This window comes from Cygnus olor, chromosome 1 (genome assembly GCF_009769625.2).
Source record: "Cygnus olor isolate bCygOlo1 chromosome 1, bCygOlo1.pri.v2, whole genome shotgun sequence".
In the NCBI taxonomy this organism is placed as follows: domain Eukaryota; kingdom Metazoa; phylum Chordata; class Aves; order Anseriformes; family Anatidae; genus Cygnus; species Cygnus olor.
Genome location: NC_049169.1, coordinates 177169878 through 177189430, shown reverse-complemented (window position 1 = coordinate 177189430; position 19553 = coordinate 177169878). Strand labels below are relative to the sequence as shown.

General features: G+C 35.9%; 1 protein-coding gene across 1 annotated transcript in view; it reads left to right on the top strand.

The window, feature by feature from the left end:
• The window catches only part of VWA8 (von Willebrand factor A domain containing 8), a 190008-nt gene that overhangs the window by 93264 nt on the left and 77191 nt on the right, over positions 1 to 19553 (top strand). The window contains exons 22-26 of the mRNA XM_040541186.1: positions 4120 to 4195; positions 4872 to 5007; positions 6355 to 6474; positions 8259 to 8464; positions 16646 to 16797. Of these exons, the coding sequence (XP_040397120.1) occupies positions 4120 to 4195; positions 4872 to 5007; positions 6355 to 6474; positions 8259 to 8464; positions 16646 to 16797 (690 nt within the window). The remainder of the gene's footprint in view (positions 1 to 4119; positions 4196 to 4871; positions 5008 to 6354; positions 6475 to 8258; positions 8465 to 16645; positions 16798 to 19553) is intronic.

Here is a 19553-nt window from a genome sequence, read left to right as displayed (position 1 = left end):
ACTTTCTTACATCTCTGTCTCCTATCCTGTCCTATGACAGGGCCCATTGATAAAGCTGTTCAGGTCTTCTAAACAACTCCGTGTTTCCACTTGAAAAGAGGATGGGACAATGTTTCTGTCTCCAGTGAATACAATAAGAAATGCTGAACTCATTGGATTTGTGTAGAGGAGAATTTAATTCTAAATAATAAAATAGGTATGAGTTCACAGATCCTCTCCTCTCTTTGGAATAATTTTTCAATTATTATTTAAAAGAATTTGGATAAATCTTGGAAGTTGACAGAGACAGAATAAAGGGAGTCTCCTATACTCTACTTGTTGTATTTGAACTACAGGCAAGGTTAGCGTTAAGAAATTGTATGTGTGCAACCTGGGTGGGCAGTAGTTTTGGTTCACTCTTGTGAAGATAAAAAAAAAAAGAAGAGAGAGAATTATTTTAATTTGAAATTTAATAAAAGTATATATATATACACTGTCACTCATAGTCACAGCCATCTGTTTGGCCTCTGTTCAAATTATGAATGGAAGTTGATAATTCCTTGAGGCATGATCACTCCAATAACAAAAAAAAAGTATATTGCAGTAAGAGTGACCCTCTCTAGCTTGCATTGTTTTTTTAGGCTGGGGTAAAGTCTAGCAGGATTGTCACTTCCCTCACATCTGCTGTACCCTCATTTTCTGTGGTCGATGGAAATTTCTCCTGGCATATCTCATAGTTCTTCCCTGGAAAGAAGGTATTGCTGTCAAAGAAATAGTAACTGTCAAAAACCAGTATGTATTGAGTAAATCTATAGATCTCTGAAAAATCTGCCTTTGGGCTATATAATGCATCGGTAACAAAAAGTAAATAAAAGGCAGTGATGTGAGCCAATAAACAACAACAACAAAAGTCAAAAGAAGTCTCAGAAGTGCTGCTGTGAATTGAATGGTACTGTCACGAGTTGCTGGGGTTTGGTACTAGATCTTTTCTTCCTGTTTTTTATAGAGAGTTAGTGAGGAGGGGTTGCAAGATAAAAGTATGTTCTTAGGAAAGACATTAGTGAGTTTTTCATATTTTTCTTTTAAAATCAGGAGAAAATAAATCAGTTCAGTTGAGCAGCATAACAATATGTCAGACAGTTTTTCTCACCCACTTCTGCATTCCCGCGGTTGTGCTTCTGTGTGTCAGAACTATTTTCGTCTTGGGTGCCAAATGTGATGAAATTATGAAGTTTTGTATTCGTGTCTTTGTTAGAGCCTAGTTAATACTAGGACAGTAATAGTAATAAGTAAATGTGAAATAGAGTTTTCAGATGTTTCTTGTGGGAGTGAAATTCTACAGTCTGATGTTTTGAGTGCCAGACGTATTTTACACTTAGGAAAATCTGCGTGACATATAGTTCAGAAATACTTCAGATGTGGCATACGTTTATTATTGTCTTCAGTGTCTTTACATTTACTTTAAATCATTACAAAATGGAAATTTAAGAAAAAAAGTCCAAGGAGGCATATTATTTTTAGCCATTTTTACCCTGTTTAGTTAGGTTTCTGAAGAACAGAAATAATGACATCCAATTGCGTAGCTTATGATTCTGATAGGAATACTTACCTGTACTAACCCTAGCAAAATCATTCTTATATACATTGGCTGAATGTAACATCCAAAGTACATACTGGAGTTTTGCATTCACTTATATCATCAAACTAATGGAATTAGTCTTGGGCTGGGTATTTAGCTTTTACAATACACTGTAAATTTCCTGAAATATTTTGTTAAAATATTAGTTCTGAATAAGAACAAAGCAGAAGAAAAGAGGTAGCCATGGATAAGTAACCACAGAAAAAAAGTTAGAAATTGGATTTTGGATTTCAATTGTTCTTTCATCTTGATTCCTTCTACGATTTTTACTGATGTATGTAGCTTTCATACTAGGCCTTAAGGAAACTGTAAACTTTCTAGTGTTTATTTCCCCCAAAGGTATGGTCAGTTCTGTCTTTCCTAAAGAATGAGATCATTCTAAGGATTTATGTTTGGTTTACACATTGTTAAAGTCTTCCACATCTGTAAATGTATAGTCTTGAACCTACAGAGTTGCTTCTGCACAGGCAGAAGTTACGACTGTTAACAGAGGTAGACTGATGGATGCAATCTGAGAATTTAGTCCCTAAGTAATCTGTGTTCAAGAAACAAAGATTGTTCTGTTGCTGTTTCTTTTATTAATGATTTCTCTACCCAATGTAGAAATGAGCAGGCACAAAGGGTGCTAGTGGAAGCTTTGTTTTTATTTCCTTAATAGGATTTCTAAGATAATAGATTAATACTACAGCTTATTTTAGTGGTTTTAAAAATACATGCAAAGCTCCATTTGCTGCATATGAGTACAATATGTATTTCAGTGTATTTTGTGGGAGTTTGTTGCTTTTGAGAGGCCACAGTTGATGGAGTTGAGGTATGTGCTTTTATTATTTAAAGTGGAGGTAGTCTTAGCTTTCAACTTTTTCTCTCCTGGATTAAAGTTCATATGAAGAGGCAAATATTAAAAAATCTCTGTGTCCTGCTCTGTGTTTTATTGCTGTGCATAGGAGACATTGGGGTAAATCAGTCATGAGTTTAAAGCTAAACAAGTAAGTATCAGTTGTTCGGGACAGAAATCCTGCTGACAGCAGTTTCAAGTAAAGGAAATTTGCATGTTATGCTGTCAGTTTCAGACTGAAATTGGAAGCTGACCATTTAATAGTTTACTGCAAACAGTATTGTGTGTGATTTCCTGTACCCAGTAGCTTATCAGAATATTGTGTTTTTTTTGTTGTTGTTTTGTTTTTTTTAACAAGGTGTTACATAATTAAAGATAGGACTAAGGTAGATATTTGGAACAGTGAGTCAGCTTAGTTTAAGTAAACACTTGTTTTATTGCACATGTATGAAAGGTAAGAGAGTTTTGTTGCATCCGATCTCACACCTAATGCAAAGGGTATGAACCTTACCTATTGACCAGCATGTGCATTTCAAGCAGCACAGGTGAGGCTCTCCTACTGGCTTGTGTCACATGAGTAGTTCATCATTCAGGTGATACAGACTCATCCAGGTCTTGAAATACAGGAGGAAAGGAATGCCGTAGCCTGTATGCCCTAAGATTGTATCATGTATCCTATTGCCCACGAAACTGTGGGGACCTTCTGTTACCTCCCACCATTCCTTACCTCAGAACCCCAAGGTAAATGGGGTTGGTTTTATGGGACTTGACACAGATTTTGATAAGTGTATCATAGAGACAGGAGGGGCTTTCTCTAGGTTGCAGACATCAGGTGTACAGGCAAATCCAGTGTGGCGATATCTGCTACTGGATCATTCTGAATTGCAACAGTTTTTCATTTATTTGTTCTTTCAGTGGTGGTTGACATAGATGATAATAATGAAAAATAAGGAATATTCTCATTACAGATTTTAATTAAACTATTTGAAAATGGAAGGTAAAAACCATTTGAGCAACTCAAAGGAAAACAAAATTTCAAAAAGAAATACTAACCTATTATACTACAGCCTCTGTCCCATCTAAGATTTTACACTGTTTATGATACAAAGTGTAGCAAGTGCTAGTAAAAACTATTCCATCTGGTGTGGTTTAGATTGAACTAAAAATAGTTGATTTTTAGAATTCCACAGAAGTATTTTTAGTCTTATTCTTTTCTTGGTGGTTTGTCACGTGGAGAAGAGCAACTAAAACGTTAATGGTTTGATTATGATACTGCAAATTCCTGTTCAGTTCAGGGTAGATTTCCCTGTTTGTCATGAAAATGAGAGTTGAACTATGTTTAACTGGTAGTAGTAGTAGCAGTAGTAATATACCTCCGTGCAAAAGATACAGATTCACTTTTCAGTGTTTTCATTTCCAGAACTACTTAATAGACAGAACTGCTGTGAAAGCAGTGGCAGAGTTAGACAGGCTCACCTTTGACCACTAAGTTGTCCCTGCGGTATTGTCAGATCAAGTTCTTCAAGAATTCTGAAAAATAACAATATTTATTTCTCTTTTAAAAAGAAAAGAGAGTTTTCAGTTTTTCATTTAGTCATTTTGCACTTTACTGTAACTCAAATTTCTGTCTATTTCAATTAATACTCTCTGTTTTTCCACATTTCAGGGATACAACTGTACAAAGCCTTACCCTGCAGCCTTCTGTTAAAGATGGTCTTATTATATATGAAGATTCACCACTGGTTAGTAGTAACATTTGAATTGTATATTTGGAATTGTATAAACAAGTATTTAAATATGCTGGCTTTTCAAATAAGAAAATTCTTTGTGATTTGATTATTTGTATGGAATAACCAGTAAATGTGGTAACATTTTATTAACTTTTGCTTTGGTTATGTTTGCCATGTGACAAATGCCAAATAGGACAAGGGTCTCGGAGGGGGGGGTCACAAAATGAATGTGGAAAGTAATTTAGTTAGTGTTAACCTGACACATTCTAACTGGTACGGTGGTATTTCCCTTCTTCTTTTGTAGCATGTAAAAATGCCTCATGCCAGCCTGCAAAGTTGGACTCCAGACAGCTCTTGCAGTTGTTCTTCAGTTCTTTCAGCTTCTTGTTGCCAGCCTAGATGCAAACTGCTATGCACTTGTCGTTCAGCACTTCTACTCTGTCAGGCTCCTCGGTTGCCTCCCTAGTGCAGTTTTCCATCCATATCCCCGAGTAAAAGAAACACCTTCCTGTCTTGTCTCACCTGCTTCCTCTTCTCTCTCTGCTACAGTTCAGTCATATCTTAGCTGTTCTGCCTCCCCTTCTCTCACTGCCACTGAGATCTTTCAACTACTGTCTGAGATACTAGTAATGCACTTTCTCACAGCTATTTTTGGAGGGTTGTGCTGATTTGATTCTTTATCTTCCAGGTAAAAGCAGTGAAGTTTGGACATATTTTGGTAATTGATGAGGCAGACAAGGCACCAACGAATGTTACCTGTATCTTAAAAACCTTAGTAGAAAGTGGAGAAATGGTTTTGTCAGATGGAAGGCGAATTGTTGCCAGTAAGTAGATAGAAAACAATTTCATCACTTACAGTAAAAGGTAACATGTTGCTGTTTTTCAGCAATTACATTGCTAAGTAAAGCCTCAGAAGAGTCCAAATGGAAAAAGTACTTGATGATAAAAAGGTTAACAATTAATGAAATTACAGTGATTTTCTTTTTTCTCTAAAGAACAATTTTAAATAAGGTGTCTTTTTTTTCCGTTTTTTTTTCTTTTTTTTTTTTTCTAACTAAAACTGCTTTTGCAATAACCACAAAGGTTTTCTTAAATTAGCATTTTCATGAATGGAATTCTCAGGAATTAAAAGAAAAAAAAAGTCCCGACAGTTATAAGCTGACCTCTCCACTTCTTATTCACCATAAGAAATACAGATCTGTTCGACAAAATTGTGATCTTGATTATGCCCATCTGGATAGTAGGGGTATAACTTGATCAGATCTGATAGTAAAATAAGAGTATACCTAAGGTTGAATGGTTAAAGGTTTCATCTAATAAAATACTGTATGTGCTTTTATTATTTAAAGATATCCTGCGAGTCAGGGATACTTCATAATTTGGTGGAGTTTAATTCACAAGAACTGCAGGAACTAAATTTCTTTTTATGATTTTTCAGAGAAAGGCCCTGTTTAAAATGTCATCTTGAACTTAGTAGACACTGTAGTTTTGGTGATAAGTATAGTTTAAATATGAGTGGAGCAATCCATTCAGCACTCACATGGCACGACATCATTTTTGCTTGTGGTTATAAACTATAGGTGGCCCTATTTTTTAAATAACTGGCTAGTCAATTTCAGTTAGTATTGTAGTTTTGCAGAGGAGATAAAAGGATTCCCAAAGCTCGTGTACCAATGGAGACATGATGGCAGGGAAGAAGCGAAGGCAGTCTGACTCATTCTGGTGAAACAGAGTCTTCAGGCGCATGACATCATGTGCCTCTGGCTTCTCACAGATTTTTATAATATCCAGCAGGACTTTCAGTCCTGTGTTCCCAGATGGGATAATGTTATACATATATAAAAAACATATTTTATTCACCCTTTGCCTCAGCATTTTGGTCAAATTAAATATAAACAGCACAGGTGGTTCCCACCCCAAAACTAGTCAGTAACAGCTGATGCTTTTTTTTCATAAGTGAAATAATTTAGTTAGATTTTCATGAAACAAATTATGAAATTTTAGAATGAAACTCAGAACACTCATAATTTAATGACTTGCTAAGAAGCTGTTGAGCATTTTTAGTAACTATTCTTGTAATTCTAAGAATAATTCTTCTAATTAACTTCTTCTAATTCACTGATAATCACAAAGCTTAAATGTACAACTAATACATTTTATCTATTTTCTAGATCGTGCTCATGTAGAGGGGAGAGAAAATGTAATAGTAATTCATCCTGATTTTAGAATGATAGTTCTAGCAAATAGACCTGGATTTCCTTTCTTGGGTAATGACTTCTTTGGCACATTAGGTAAGTGATTCATATTAAACGCTGATTGTTAATTAGAATTGCTTAATAGAATGACTATCTTTATTTCATTAGATGTCATGGGGACAGAGGTTCCTTCTGCATATTAATGTTTTGTTTCACATAAGATGCTTAGGGTGAGATTACGGAACTTGCCCTGACGTGAACAGCTATACATGGTCATCTGTGTACAACTTAAATTGTTATATGTGATCAGGACAAACACAGAAAACAGACAAAGATGAAAAAAAAAAATAAAAAATGTTAATGAGCATATATTGTATACAAATATAGCAACAATATGAGCTGTGAGCAGTTGATAGCTGACATCAGTGGTTAACGTGATTGCTCAGTGTTTTCTTTCCCATAACAAGAATGCCTCTGGCCAAGTTCTGTCCTCTTCAGTACAAGACATGGGAGCCTGATGGATAGTAATTTTCTCTCCCTCTAAAGATGGAGGCTATTGTCTTTTATAGTGTTTATACTATTGCTGCCTGCTTCTTAATCTTCATTGGCTTCTCCATACTCATGGCTTTGTATGATAGGCCTTAATAAATATTTGACAAGATGCTGAAATCGCCAGAGTTTTACATAACCCTGTCCAAATTTCATGTCAAAGTTTTTCATACCAGCAGCAGTCTTATTTTAAAAAATAAACAAATAAAAAAAACTCCAGGTAGTGCCTGAAAATCCAATGTATCAGCAAAGATTCCCTACAGCTTCATCTCACAGCAAAAGAAAGAATGTAAGAATTCATGTTTCCTAAGGGTGAACAATGAAGAATTCACTGTTTTGTAGTAAGGTATAGTCCAGTGTTAGTCTAAGTAGGCCTCTGGCAAAGCTTTGGCAGTGTGAATTGCCCTACGGACTCCACTGCCTAGAATTGTCAAAATTATGTGCAGGCACCTTAATCTGCGTGTCTTTATCTGTTAGCTCTGGCTGTAGCGTTTATTCTGCAAGAAATAATAATGTACTCAAAAAAAAAATTAAAAAAGAAACAGGAGCAAGCCCAGTTCTATGTGATAGCTGTTTGTTTTTCAGATGCAGTTCCCAGTGAATGGGCATTCCGTAGCAGAAGTCCATTGGCTCTGAATTTCACCAAATTATATTGACCCAAGATGCTTTTATTAGAGCCTATTTCTTTTTCATGACCTAATCTCTCTCTATATATTGACCCTTTAAACCCTGACAAGTTTTGTATGATTGTTAAATGACTCTTTACATATACCCTCAATTTTATAGATTATATGATTGGGACCAATGTAATGCAAATGTTTGTGGAAGACAGCTTGCCATATTTCTTACAGTATTTCAAGGTAGGCAGAGAGGAAAAGATAAATCCAGTATTTCCTCTAGGCCTCACAATATTAAGGTATTCCTGAATGTAAAGATTTCCCTGCATGCAGTGGTGTTTTGAGGGTGTTCTCAAGTTGGTCCCATTCAACCTGTGTTATTCTTTCTTTAGATGTTTCTTTCCTTTTTTTTTTTTTTCTGTTTTGCTTTCAATTTGTGTTTCTTCTAAAAGTTAATTTCTCCCTTGTGATCACCTTAATTAAATAGTAGGAGAGATCTCCATGTTTCCTGGAATCTCAGTGTTCTTTATAGCAAGTTCATCCTTCACATTTTTCAAAGTGTTATTTGTCTTATTTTATTCTGTTTTAACAAGCAGGTACTCAGCATCCTCTTGGTATGTTGCCTTTCCATTTAAGGTTCTTTATGAAATTTATAGGAGCTGTTTTGATTCTGTCCTTTATAAACTACCTAAAGGTATGCTTTTTTTCTTTTAGGGGACATTTTTAGTTGCCATGCTGTTGATAATCCCAAGCCACAGTCTGAACTTGCTATGCTCAGACAATATGGTCCTGATGTTCCAGAGCCAATTCTTCAGAAACTGGTAGCTGCTTTTGGAGAACTTAGGAGTTTAGCTGACCAAGGAATTATTAATTATCCCTATTCAACTAGAGAAGTTGTGAATATTGTAAAGCATTTACAGGTACAGTACATCAGATCTTACTGACTTTTAGAATTTTAATACTTGTAGGCTTTAGAAAAATATGCCATTATTGTTCATTAATTTCTATTTAATTTTTAAGAAAAGATTTGCATTTTGAAGTAATAATCATATTCAGGTGTTTAGGGTAAATGTGCACAAGCAGATACTTTTTCTGGGTGATTATTTGTAGATATACAAAATATCTGTGTTTCTGTTTTTCAGCTATGTTTGATGTGAGGAAAATGTTCAAGTGAATACAGTATGCAACTTCATAATAGCCTACATTATAAAATTACCTATTCAGCATAGAATACTTCAAGAAAAATGCAGCTGTTGACTTGCTATGCTGCTATGGAATTTTTGGTTTTAATAATTTCCTAGGGCAAAACAATACCCTGTTGCACAACAGGAATATAACACAAATAGAACTTGTCTAAAGAAAATGTTGCACGGATAATGACTTAGCAAACAGATACATAGGAACCATGATTGCTTCCTACACACATTTTAAGTGCGAAATCATAACTTCTTATTTAACAATGATTTTTTTTAAGTTTGTGGTAGATTCTGACTTGTATCTTTATAAACTGAAGGATAGTTTTTATCTGAAGTATCTGAAATATAAAATATCTTAATGATCTTTTAAATAGTAAAGCTTTTATTTTCTGTTCATAAACATAAAGTAGATACATTATCAATTTATGGAATATTTCCTGAATTACTGAATACTAGATTTAAAAAAGCTTAGTGGAAATATTAATGCATTTAGTACAATTAGTAAATAATTTCTCCTAAATTCTTTGACTTAATGTTCCTGTGTTTAACACTGGTAAAACAGGGTTAAATGACGATTTTGTGTTTTTGTTAACAACATATGGAGAAGACTGAGGTATTTGACAACTTTTTTTTCCTCAGTCTTTACTGGCAAGTGCTCTAGCCACAATACCAAACTCTCAGAATCCAAAGGCAGGAACTGGCAGAATGAAGAACCCACTGTAGGAGAAGATCAGGTTTGAGACCATCTAAGGAGCCCAAAGGTGGACAAGTCCATGGGATCTAATGAGATGCATCCAAGGGTCCTGAGGGAACTGGCAGATGAAGCTGCTAAGCCACTATTTATCCTATTTGAAAACTTGTGGCAGTCCTTTTTCTGGTGACTGGAAAAGGGGAAGCATAATCCCTATTATTAAAAAGGCAAAAAAGGAAAACCCTGGGGAACTACGGGTCAGTCAGTCTCAACTCTGTGCCTAGCAAGATCATGGAGCAGGTCCTCTTGGAAACTGTGCTAAGGCACATGGAAAACAGAGATGATTGGTGAAAGCAAACATGGCTTCACCAAGGGTAAATTGTGCCTGACAAATCCGGTGGCTTTCTACGATGGGGTTACAGCTTTGGTGGATGAGCAACTGATGTCGTCTACTTGGACTTGTGCAAAGCATTTGATACTGTCTCACACAGCATTCTTGTCTCTAAAATGAACAGGGGTAGATTTGATGGATGGACCACTTATTGGATGAGGGATTAGGTGGATGGTTGCATTCAAAGAGTTGCAGTCAACAGCTCAGTGTCAAAGTGGAGATCAGTGACAAGTCTTCAAGGAAGAAAAAAATAAGGTGGTGAGGCACTGGAACAGGTTGCCCAGAGAAATTATGGATGCCACATCCCTGGAGTTTTTCAAGGCCACATTGGTTGGAGCTTTGGACAACCTAATCTAGTCAAAAATGCCCCTGCCCATGGCAGGGGGTTGGAACTAGATGATCCTTAAGGTCCCTTTGAACTTAAACCCTTCTGTGATTCTATGCTATTCGTACACATTCACCCATATATACAGACATTTAGATCCTGGAGCTTAGAAGTGGTACTTTAAAAAATGTTAAATCCATTTAGATTTCTGGGGAGAAGAGATTTTTGTCTTCTGTCATGTTTAGAGTTCAATGAGGTCTTAAGACAAAGTAAACTGGTGCTGCTATGGTATTAGTAATAAAAAGTAAAAATACTGATATCTTTATAAATTTGTACAAAGGATTAACAAAATTCAAACCTAGAAGTTGAATAATCCATCCAAATAAGTGCGTAAGCAAAATACTTTATTAGGATCCTATAACAATTTATAGGTATTTGCTTTCTAAACTGATAGGAACATGTACCATGTTAGTGATATTGCTTATGTCTTTAAACACACAATTACATTTGAAATGAAAGTGGAAGACTTAATCCTGAGAAACAAGTTACCGTGCTGCTGAAAAGCTGACGTTTTAGGGTTTTTGTTAAATGAGCTCCCCTCTGTCAGATGCTTTGGCAGTTCCTACCTTCCTTCTTTCATCTTCTTTCTCCAGATAATCTGAAGTTGTAGTGTCTTCTGCTACCAACTGATGCTGAAACATACAGACTTAATTCTTTTTTTCTTAGAGTGTGAACAGCAGACAGTTGAAGACTGGAAGAGCTGCACTGCTGATTGTCTTAAGGGCAATTACTCTCTGCTTACATAGATTAGTGTGGTCACTTCAAAGTGGGCATTGGGCACAGATCACTGGGGAAGTTTCCTGTCTGCTGGTTTTTACCTCTTTCAAGGTCAAGTTTAAATATCCAAATAAATCCCCAACATGCAGCTTTGATTTCTTCTGTAGCATTTGTTTTCAAGATCCCAGTCTCTTTGAAAGGATGCAACATTTTGTTTACTGTAAGTTGTTTTTCAGTCTGAATAATAAAAAGGCTGGGAGTAGCCAAATGTAAACAATGAATATAAACATAATGGTTATTCCAAAGTAAGAAGCTTTTAGGTCTTCAGGTAGAGAAGAGAGAGGAAGGAGGGAAATGAGTCAATGAAATCGCTGGTCCTTAGGAAGGAAGGAGGGAAGTTAGTCATGATGTTAAACAGTTTTCCTTACAGCAGTTCCACAGCCCCACTTTTTTTTTTTTTTACTATTGTGTTGATTTCTTTCACATAATGTTAGTGTTTTCTGCATCTGCAAAAAAGAGTTGGATGTTTCAGAGAAAAAATTGCTGTTGATTATTGTTACCTGAGAGAGCATCTTAGCATTAGGGCTAGTCAATTAAGAGAATATTCTGATTAACACAAACATGTAATTATTATGCTTCTCTCTCCATTCTGATTAATTGTGGTCTTCAACATACAGGATTGTGTCTACAGTGTAGTTACAAGGGCATCTTCCCATAATGATTACGCAAATAGGGAACCCATAGCAAGTTAGTTGTAGCTTAGACATTGCATTCAGAGTTGCCTCTTTATTGTTAAGTTATTAAGTTGCCTCTTTATTAACTTTTTCTTAAGAATAGGGGTTTTATTAGATTTATTAGATTATTAGATTATTAGATTAGATTTATTAGATAGGGGTATTATTAGATACCAAACTAATTTGAAGACCTGTAACTGCAGGCATAGAGAAGATGGTCTACTGCAGCTGCCTGACTCGCTGTTGCATCTATTTGTTCCTGTTGATTGTGTAGAGAATTTGGTTCTTGAAGCTCTAGATAGCAATCAGCCTTAATATAATTTTTTTGTCTCACTCACCTGTAGTTGTCAGCTTCTGTCAAATGTCAGAAGTTCTTATGTTAATAGTGGCTTATGGGCAAACCCAGAAGCTCTATGTTTACTCCATATGCTTCCCATAACCACTGGTGTTGTATACTATGGCTGCTTCTGGGCAATCTAAGCTAAAGGCTTTCACTAAATCTGTTTTACGTTGTTTTACAGAGTCCAACGTCACCCAGTGTCCCTGGTAGATGTTGATCAGGCAACATCCCTATCCATCCATTTAGTCCAAATAAAATAGAAATGGGTTTTCTACTAAGATTTTTCTAAATTTGATATTTTTTTTTGAGGCTTCTTCTGGTCTGCCTTCTTTCTTGTTTATATCTGAGATTGCTTTCTTTTAGGAGGCACTAGAATAACAGTTTTGGAGCAGCAAATGTCCAAGGTACATTCTGGCCCTGAAGCCTACTAATCATATGGCTTTTAGGCCACTCCAGTAAGCTTTTGTACTAAGATAGTAGGTGCTTACTATCTTTTTTTTTTTATTCATCTAATCTCAAATGGAAACTAGGCTTATCAAATCAGTTTTTATCCTTTTCTTTCCTGGCTGCCCTACACACACACCAATAACCTTTTATCCTTTGGGCCAACCACAGAGAATCTCAGTTACCAGTTTTCAAAGATAATGAGATTTCTGCTGATTTAATCAGAATCAGTAGCTATATGACAGTGAGGAACAGACCGAAATTAGTGTCCCTTCCCTGTGAATGAAAAGGCAGGGAACAGTTGCTTGGCAGTAGCTGATGCCCACTGAACACATGAGCACTGGTTAATCAATTAGCATGGATGTTGCTCAGGATGAGCCATAGATGTGTTGCTTCTTGTCCCGCTGACAGGACAAATGAGGAGACACAGGGAGAGCTGGCAGCATTCAGTGAAAAGGTATCAGGGGTGCAGGAGGAAGCCAAGGGCATGGAGGAATTAGCAGGAAGGTGGAAATCTGTTGGTGACATGGAAGCAGGATGGGCCTTTAGGGTGTTGCTGGCAGTACAGGTATCTGAAGTCACTAGAATACATGCAGAGGTGAATGGTAGTGGAAACACAAGGTAGACATCTAAAAGATAATAATGTGAACTCGTTATAGTCTACGTACCAGGCAGATTGTTGCTTTGTTTTCATAGAACCATTAAGGTTGGAAAAGACCTCCAAGATCATCTGGTCCAACCGTCACCCTACCACCAATATCGCCCACTAAGCCATGTCCCTAAGCACCAGGTCCAACCTTTCCTTGAACACCCCCAGGGGCAGTGACTCCACCACCTCCCTGGGCAACCCGTTCCAATCCGTAACCACTCTTTCAAAGCATAATGGTAGAAGTACTGTAGACCTTAACATGTATAGAATAATGTAAGATTACCTGTTTGTAGCAGCGAACTACTTTTTTCTTGACACCTTTTAAGCAGACTATAGCAATGCAGGCAGTCATGGCAAGTTAGATCTGTAAAAATAGGATTTTTCAGCTAGTCAAATTCTGTCGTAATTTTGTCTCAAAAGCATAAAATTAAAAATGAAATTTTAAAAGTTAGACATAAAAACTATTGTACTTATTTTGAGAAATAGCCAAGAATCTAAACTGTGAAAATACTGTAAGGTACACACAGAGGTTTTACTTGTAAGGGAGAGAATCAATGAATGAGAACCAGACAGACTGATGAGATGTCAATATTTTCTCCGGTAATCTGGTTTTAAAAATCAATAGAAACCAAATGTTTTCTTTAAATGTTCAACTCAAATGTTCAAACTTTTTTTTTCTAAGTGAACTGTTATTGCCTTTCTTCAGTAATCAGTTATCCAGGCAGTTATTAAAAAGTGGTTGAGTTTGTTCTGATTGAAACAGGAGAGTTGCAATTTTTTAATAACTGAAGTGGAGGAGGGCCTTTTGACAAGTGCTTGTGTTCAGAACAGGTTTCTTTGGCAGCAGCAATCAGTTGTACCTGAGGAAATAAATTTTATATGGTGTCCTACTGTTACAATAGGCACAGAAGTGTTGGTGCAATTCATTGACGAGAAGGCTATTGATGTCAGAAGTTACACAGTGATTCAGAGAAACACAGAAACATTTGGAGAATACTAGTGAAAACCATGTAGTATTTGAGGCACTTTCCCAAGGTTTTTGCAGTATCTAGTGCAGGGCAGGTAAAAGAGGAGGTTGTGAGTAAACAAGATAGCTTAGTGCAAGATTCGTGGTTGTACTTTGCAGTGAGAAAGGAAGAGCACAGAAACTGTGGTATTCATCGTAATAGATGTCCTAAAATAATTCCGTAAGGAAAGGTTTTGGTTATACAGAATATGCACGGTTGTGGACGTTTTCTTCTTACCAAAAGAAGATACTTGAAAACAGATGAGATGGAGCTCTGCACACTATTAAGTAGCTTTACATGTTTTTAAATTTAACTCTCTGATGTACATTTTTATAAGCTGATAGGCTTTTTTTGTGCAAAGATGTTTACCTTGACTTGAAAATTAAGCTTACATTACAGAATGTAGTACTTTCCCTATTAAACATTGTAAAAACCTCTTTACATTTAAGTTACATCTGAAATAGTCTTAGGTAGGACATCTTTGGGGAGACAAATTTGGCTTCTTTGTGTGTTTCTTGCTTTTTGATTGTTTTTTAGAACCTGGAATGAGCATTTTAAACAGGATGGCACTGGCTATTGCACAACTTTGTATTATCATACACTAACTGTATTTTGGTAAGCTGTAATTATGCAGACCTTCAAATAGATTCCTTGGGGATAGATTTAAAAGCAAGATATAGTTCACTGTACTTTTGTACCAACACTAGTACTGAAATATTCTGTGGCATGTACAACAGATTGAAAAAGGTTTTGTACAAGCCTATTTCTAGCAGCGGTATTCAGTCCTACCACAATACCTAGCTAATTTTAGTGTTTTGGAGTTGGTTGGTTGGTTTTTGTCACTGATACTTTATTTTAGAGATTAGATATTTATTAATTTGGGAAAATATTAAGCTCCTGACTAACACTGATGTTTGATTAAGAGTAATAGGCCAAAAATTCATGAAAAAGTTCTGTTTTCTTCTGTTTTGTTTTTATTTGTTTTAGGACTCTGATACGTTTCTCTGACACGTTAAATCATTTTTTCAAGGCTCCTTTTTGTACCAGCCATTGCTCACTGATTGAAAAACAAAAAGCAACAACAACAACAACAAAACAGTTAAGACTTCAGCTCCCTAAAATACTTCTTCACACGTTTCTATTCCACATAGTAACTGTGGTATAGTGAGATCCAAGTCCTTATCTTAAACATCTAGTATCTGAATTAAAGGCATATGAAAAAAAAGTGAGAAGGTGAAAAGAAAGACTACTGCCCCCCACCCTGTATCAAAAAATAAAGCAGCTAGGTGTTAAAGCTTTAGGAACTATAGTAATTTGAGTGCTTGGGTGTTTTTGTTTGTTTGTTTGTTTGTTTTAATTTTTCATTTACATTTTACAAGAGTAAGGTGATGGTTCTCAGATCTTTTTTTAAAGAACATGGAAATGGTAAATGAAACCTAAATTGTGGACAAACAATACATATTCTGTTTAAATTACCTAAATGTGCCCTTAAAAATAAGCTTATTTAAGCCTGAAATTATGGCAGCATGCTTTAAGGTATACATTTACTGGAATCTGCCTTAATTTAAAAGGGGTCTGTGTGTGCTTTAGGAGTTTTAGGGCAAATCAAAAGGCAATGGGAGCTACTAAGCACTTTGTAACAGTTCGAAGAAGTGCTAGGCCAGCTTTTGAGACCTATAGTGCCTTTGGAAAGTCCAAAAACTCCTTTCTTCTTTTCAGCTTATTCCTACTACATGAGTTCAGTTGACTTTCTTACCGGCTTCCAGGTCTTGGTAGGAAGTGAGAGTCAGGAAGATGTGTTTTCTTCTTGCAGAACAGCAATAATGAAAAGGTCTACAGCACAATTCTGAAATCTGGAAGAGCAAACTGGCCTTCAATCATAAGTCCAGTTCAATAGCAACAGTTAGCACTTTCTTTGTTGGAAATACTAATTAATGTTTGATACACCTTTTTTCTTTATGTATATGGCACATGACAGGTAGTATTTTTCACCAGTTTAAAAAAAACAACAAACGTGCCTCTTAAGTGGATTTCTGTTTCCATTAAAGCCCATCATGACCTAAACTTATATTTAGTAAGCAAGCAATATATCTTCTGTTTTTCTATATTCAACATTAAGAATCAGAATTCTTAACGGAATTGTATAGTTAGTGCATGAATATATGTATTTGTGTCAGATCTTCCCACTTAGTGGAAAGTAGTTCCAAATTTTAAAAATACATTGTATATTTTATTATATAGTTCAGTGATAACGCCACCTTGTTACATGTATAACAGAATTGATTCTACAAAACATGAATGAATGTGATTATTTAACTAATTGTCTCCTATTTGTTTGTTTTATTCAGTTTTAGTGTCAATGACTTCATTCTGACTTGAAGTAATGTACCTTCTTTATTCCAGATTTTTTTTTAATTTACTTAAGCATTTGTCTAAGTTGAGCAAAGTTTCTGTTAGAACTATTAACTTTAAAAGTAATCATTTGTTTCCTGTAGCTTAACAGAGATATTCAGTAAAATAAATTTGGGGACTTTTATTTCTTAACAGAAATTCCCAAATGAAGGACTGGCGAATGTTGTTCGAAATGTATTTGACTTCGACTCCTACAACAATGAAATGCGTGAAATTTTAATCAGCACTTTGCACAAATATGGGATACCTATTGGAGCAAAACCGACCAATGTACAGCTGGCCAAGGAGTAAGAGTAAAATAAGATCTATTTTAAGAAGACATGTCTCTCATGATCACTTTTTATAGTGCGTTATCTTGCTGCTAACTGATTTTAAAACAACCTGAAATACTTGAAGTCAATACTCCTCTGGTTCAACTTATATTCCTACAACAATTTAAATTTACTTTATGATAGAATATTTGCTTATTACTAATATTTAATCTTTATTTAATGTCCATGCACATATTGATAGTTTGTATGATAAACAGATATATATTAATAAAGGGAAATACTTGTTTCTTCCTCTGTGTTTTTAATTGAATTGCAACACGTTTCTGTCCTGTTACTTACCACCTAAATCAATATCAAAAAAAATAAATTGTCATCAGCATTAGTGGGATTTTGTCTTTGATACTCACAAAAGGCTCTACAAAAATACTTCTGTAGAATAGACCAGTGTATGTAATTAAGCATATAAACTAAGAATCGTTTTAGTATGTGTCTGTGTGTCACTATTATTCTTTAATTACATTGATAATTGCCATGTTACACCGTATACTTTTCAGAGGTTAGAATCAAAATAGCTATTTTTAAGAATAAATTGTGAAATGAAAACAGATTTAACTCATTCTTCTTGTAGTTCATAGACAGGTTTATGTAGGTCATATTGAAAAGCAGTTAGAGAACTTACTGTGGCTTGAACTCTAATGTGATTTGTTTATGGAGAAACAAATATTTCCCTTTCATGAAGAAAGCTTTATGGATTTATGGTAAATTGAGTTTTCCATGGGACATACTACTTTTATATTTGCTAAGGAGGCACTGATTCTTAGGACATGATGTCTTGATATTAGGTGTCTGTGTATGTTTCTTCTACTGGTGCACCGCTGTTATTCTATCTAACATCCTACATATAACTATTAAATTAAACTGGCAGTGTAATGACTGTGGTGTACCTTTTCGTTCTGGTGACAGAAGAATTACATGCCTTGAGATCTGATGGTTGAACAACTACAGTGTCTGTCAAACTGACAGTACACACTTGAAACTCTTTCCATAGTTTCTTTGCTAAAAGTCACTTGGTAATTTCTGTTTCAAAGAATTATGTTTGACATCGTTTTTGAGAAATTTGCACTTTATATAATTTTTATATAATTTTTTGAAGTACTAGGTGTGGGTTTACATGGGCGGTACAGCGAGAATTCTCTAGCAATGAGAAAATCAGAGGTTTAGGAAACAAGAGGGAGACTGCTGTTATTGGGGACTGTTCAGTCTAGAAGTGAGAAGGTAGAAGAATTTGATCATCTTGAATTAGGGATAATCACCCGATCATTTTGGATCTGTCACTGAGGTTTTATGTGACAGGTTACACCAAGGGTAACAGACCTATGAGAACCCCGCAACATACTCATCAAAAACTCTTTCAGTGACAGCCATGGGCTCATACTGTGTACACTGAAGGCCAAAATTAGGGAGAAACTACAGTAGCAGTTCACAAGCAGTTGATAAAAGCAAGTCTTTTTCTAGATCTCACAGTGCAAGACAGGGCCTAGGCTGACACCTGACTCTTGTGATCCTGAAATCTTGGTCTCAGTATCTCACTTACATCCCCCACAGCTGGAATTTCAGATTATCCTGCTTCTCTCTACCAAAATAACGTTGCTGTTGGTTGTGAGATAAAACCCTGTTGAGCTTTTGAGCCACAGGTGGATCACCCTGAATTACAGACACATCTTTCGGGAAAGATGTAGGTATGGCTGATTCTGCCTTGGGGTAAAAGGACATTGTGGTAATGTCTCCAAATCTGTTCCAGCCCAAATTGCACGATCCTGTGATGGACACATTGAGGTACTTGGATATAATATTTGGACCACTGCAGAAAAGGGACTTTCCCAAGCTGCTACATGTTTAGAACAAGAGTACAGGTTTCTTCTGTTATTTTGCAGGAATTTGGGAGTAGGATAATGGTGCTAATCTAGTCCAACTCACTTCCTTCATAAAAGGTGCAAGTTAATCTAAAACCTTCTTATCTGATTTTTCCCTCGATCCATGTCAAAACTTTCAGAGATGGAGTTCTGTAAGCTCACTGAGCAAGTCAGCCTTCTTCCTAAATATCCTTGCTATTAGAAAGTCATCTCAAGGCTAAACACATCCGTTTCTCTCAGTCTTCCCATTTTTAATGCCTCTGGTGTTTTTTATTTTTCTTTTATGCTTTCTTTATTCACATGTGCACTTGGTTCATGTCTGTCTTTAAACATTCTGTGTGAAAGTGAGCAGGTTAGTTTCTGCTGGAGCTGAGTGGAGTAGTATGAGAATATAGAATATAGAGATGTATTTCATGCAGCAGTTCATTTAAAAAATTCCAGTGTTTGCATTTCTTGCAACATTTAACTCATGTCTGTTTTTTAAACACTAACCTCTGGGTTCTTTCTGCAGAACCCTGCACTCACCCCTTATCTTTTTTGTGATCGATTTCCTTTGTACTTAGACTTTTCTTAATATATTGTATTTAACGTAAAATTAAGTAACAAGTTTTGCAATACAAAAGCATTTCCAGGAGATCCTAGGACATGAATGACCCTTACTGCAAAATCACAGTTATTCCAGAGGAGGTTTAGATTGTATACAAGGAAGAATTTCTTCATGGAGTGGTTGGTCAAGCATTGGAATGGGCTGCCCAGGGAAGTGGTGGAGTCCTCATCCCTGGAGATATTTAAGAGATGTATGAGTGTAGCACTAGAGGACATGTTTTAGTGATGTGTCTCAGTAGGTCAGGTTGATGG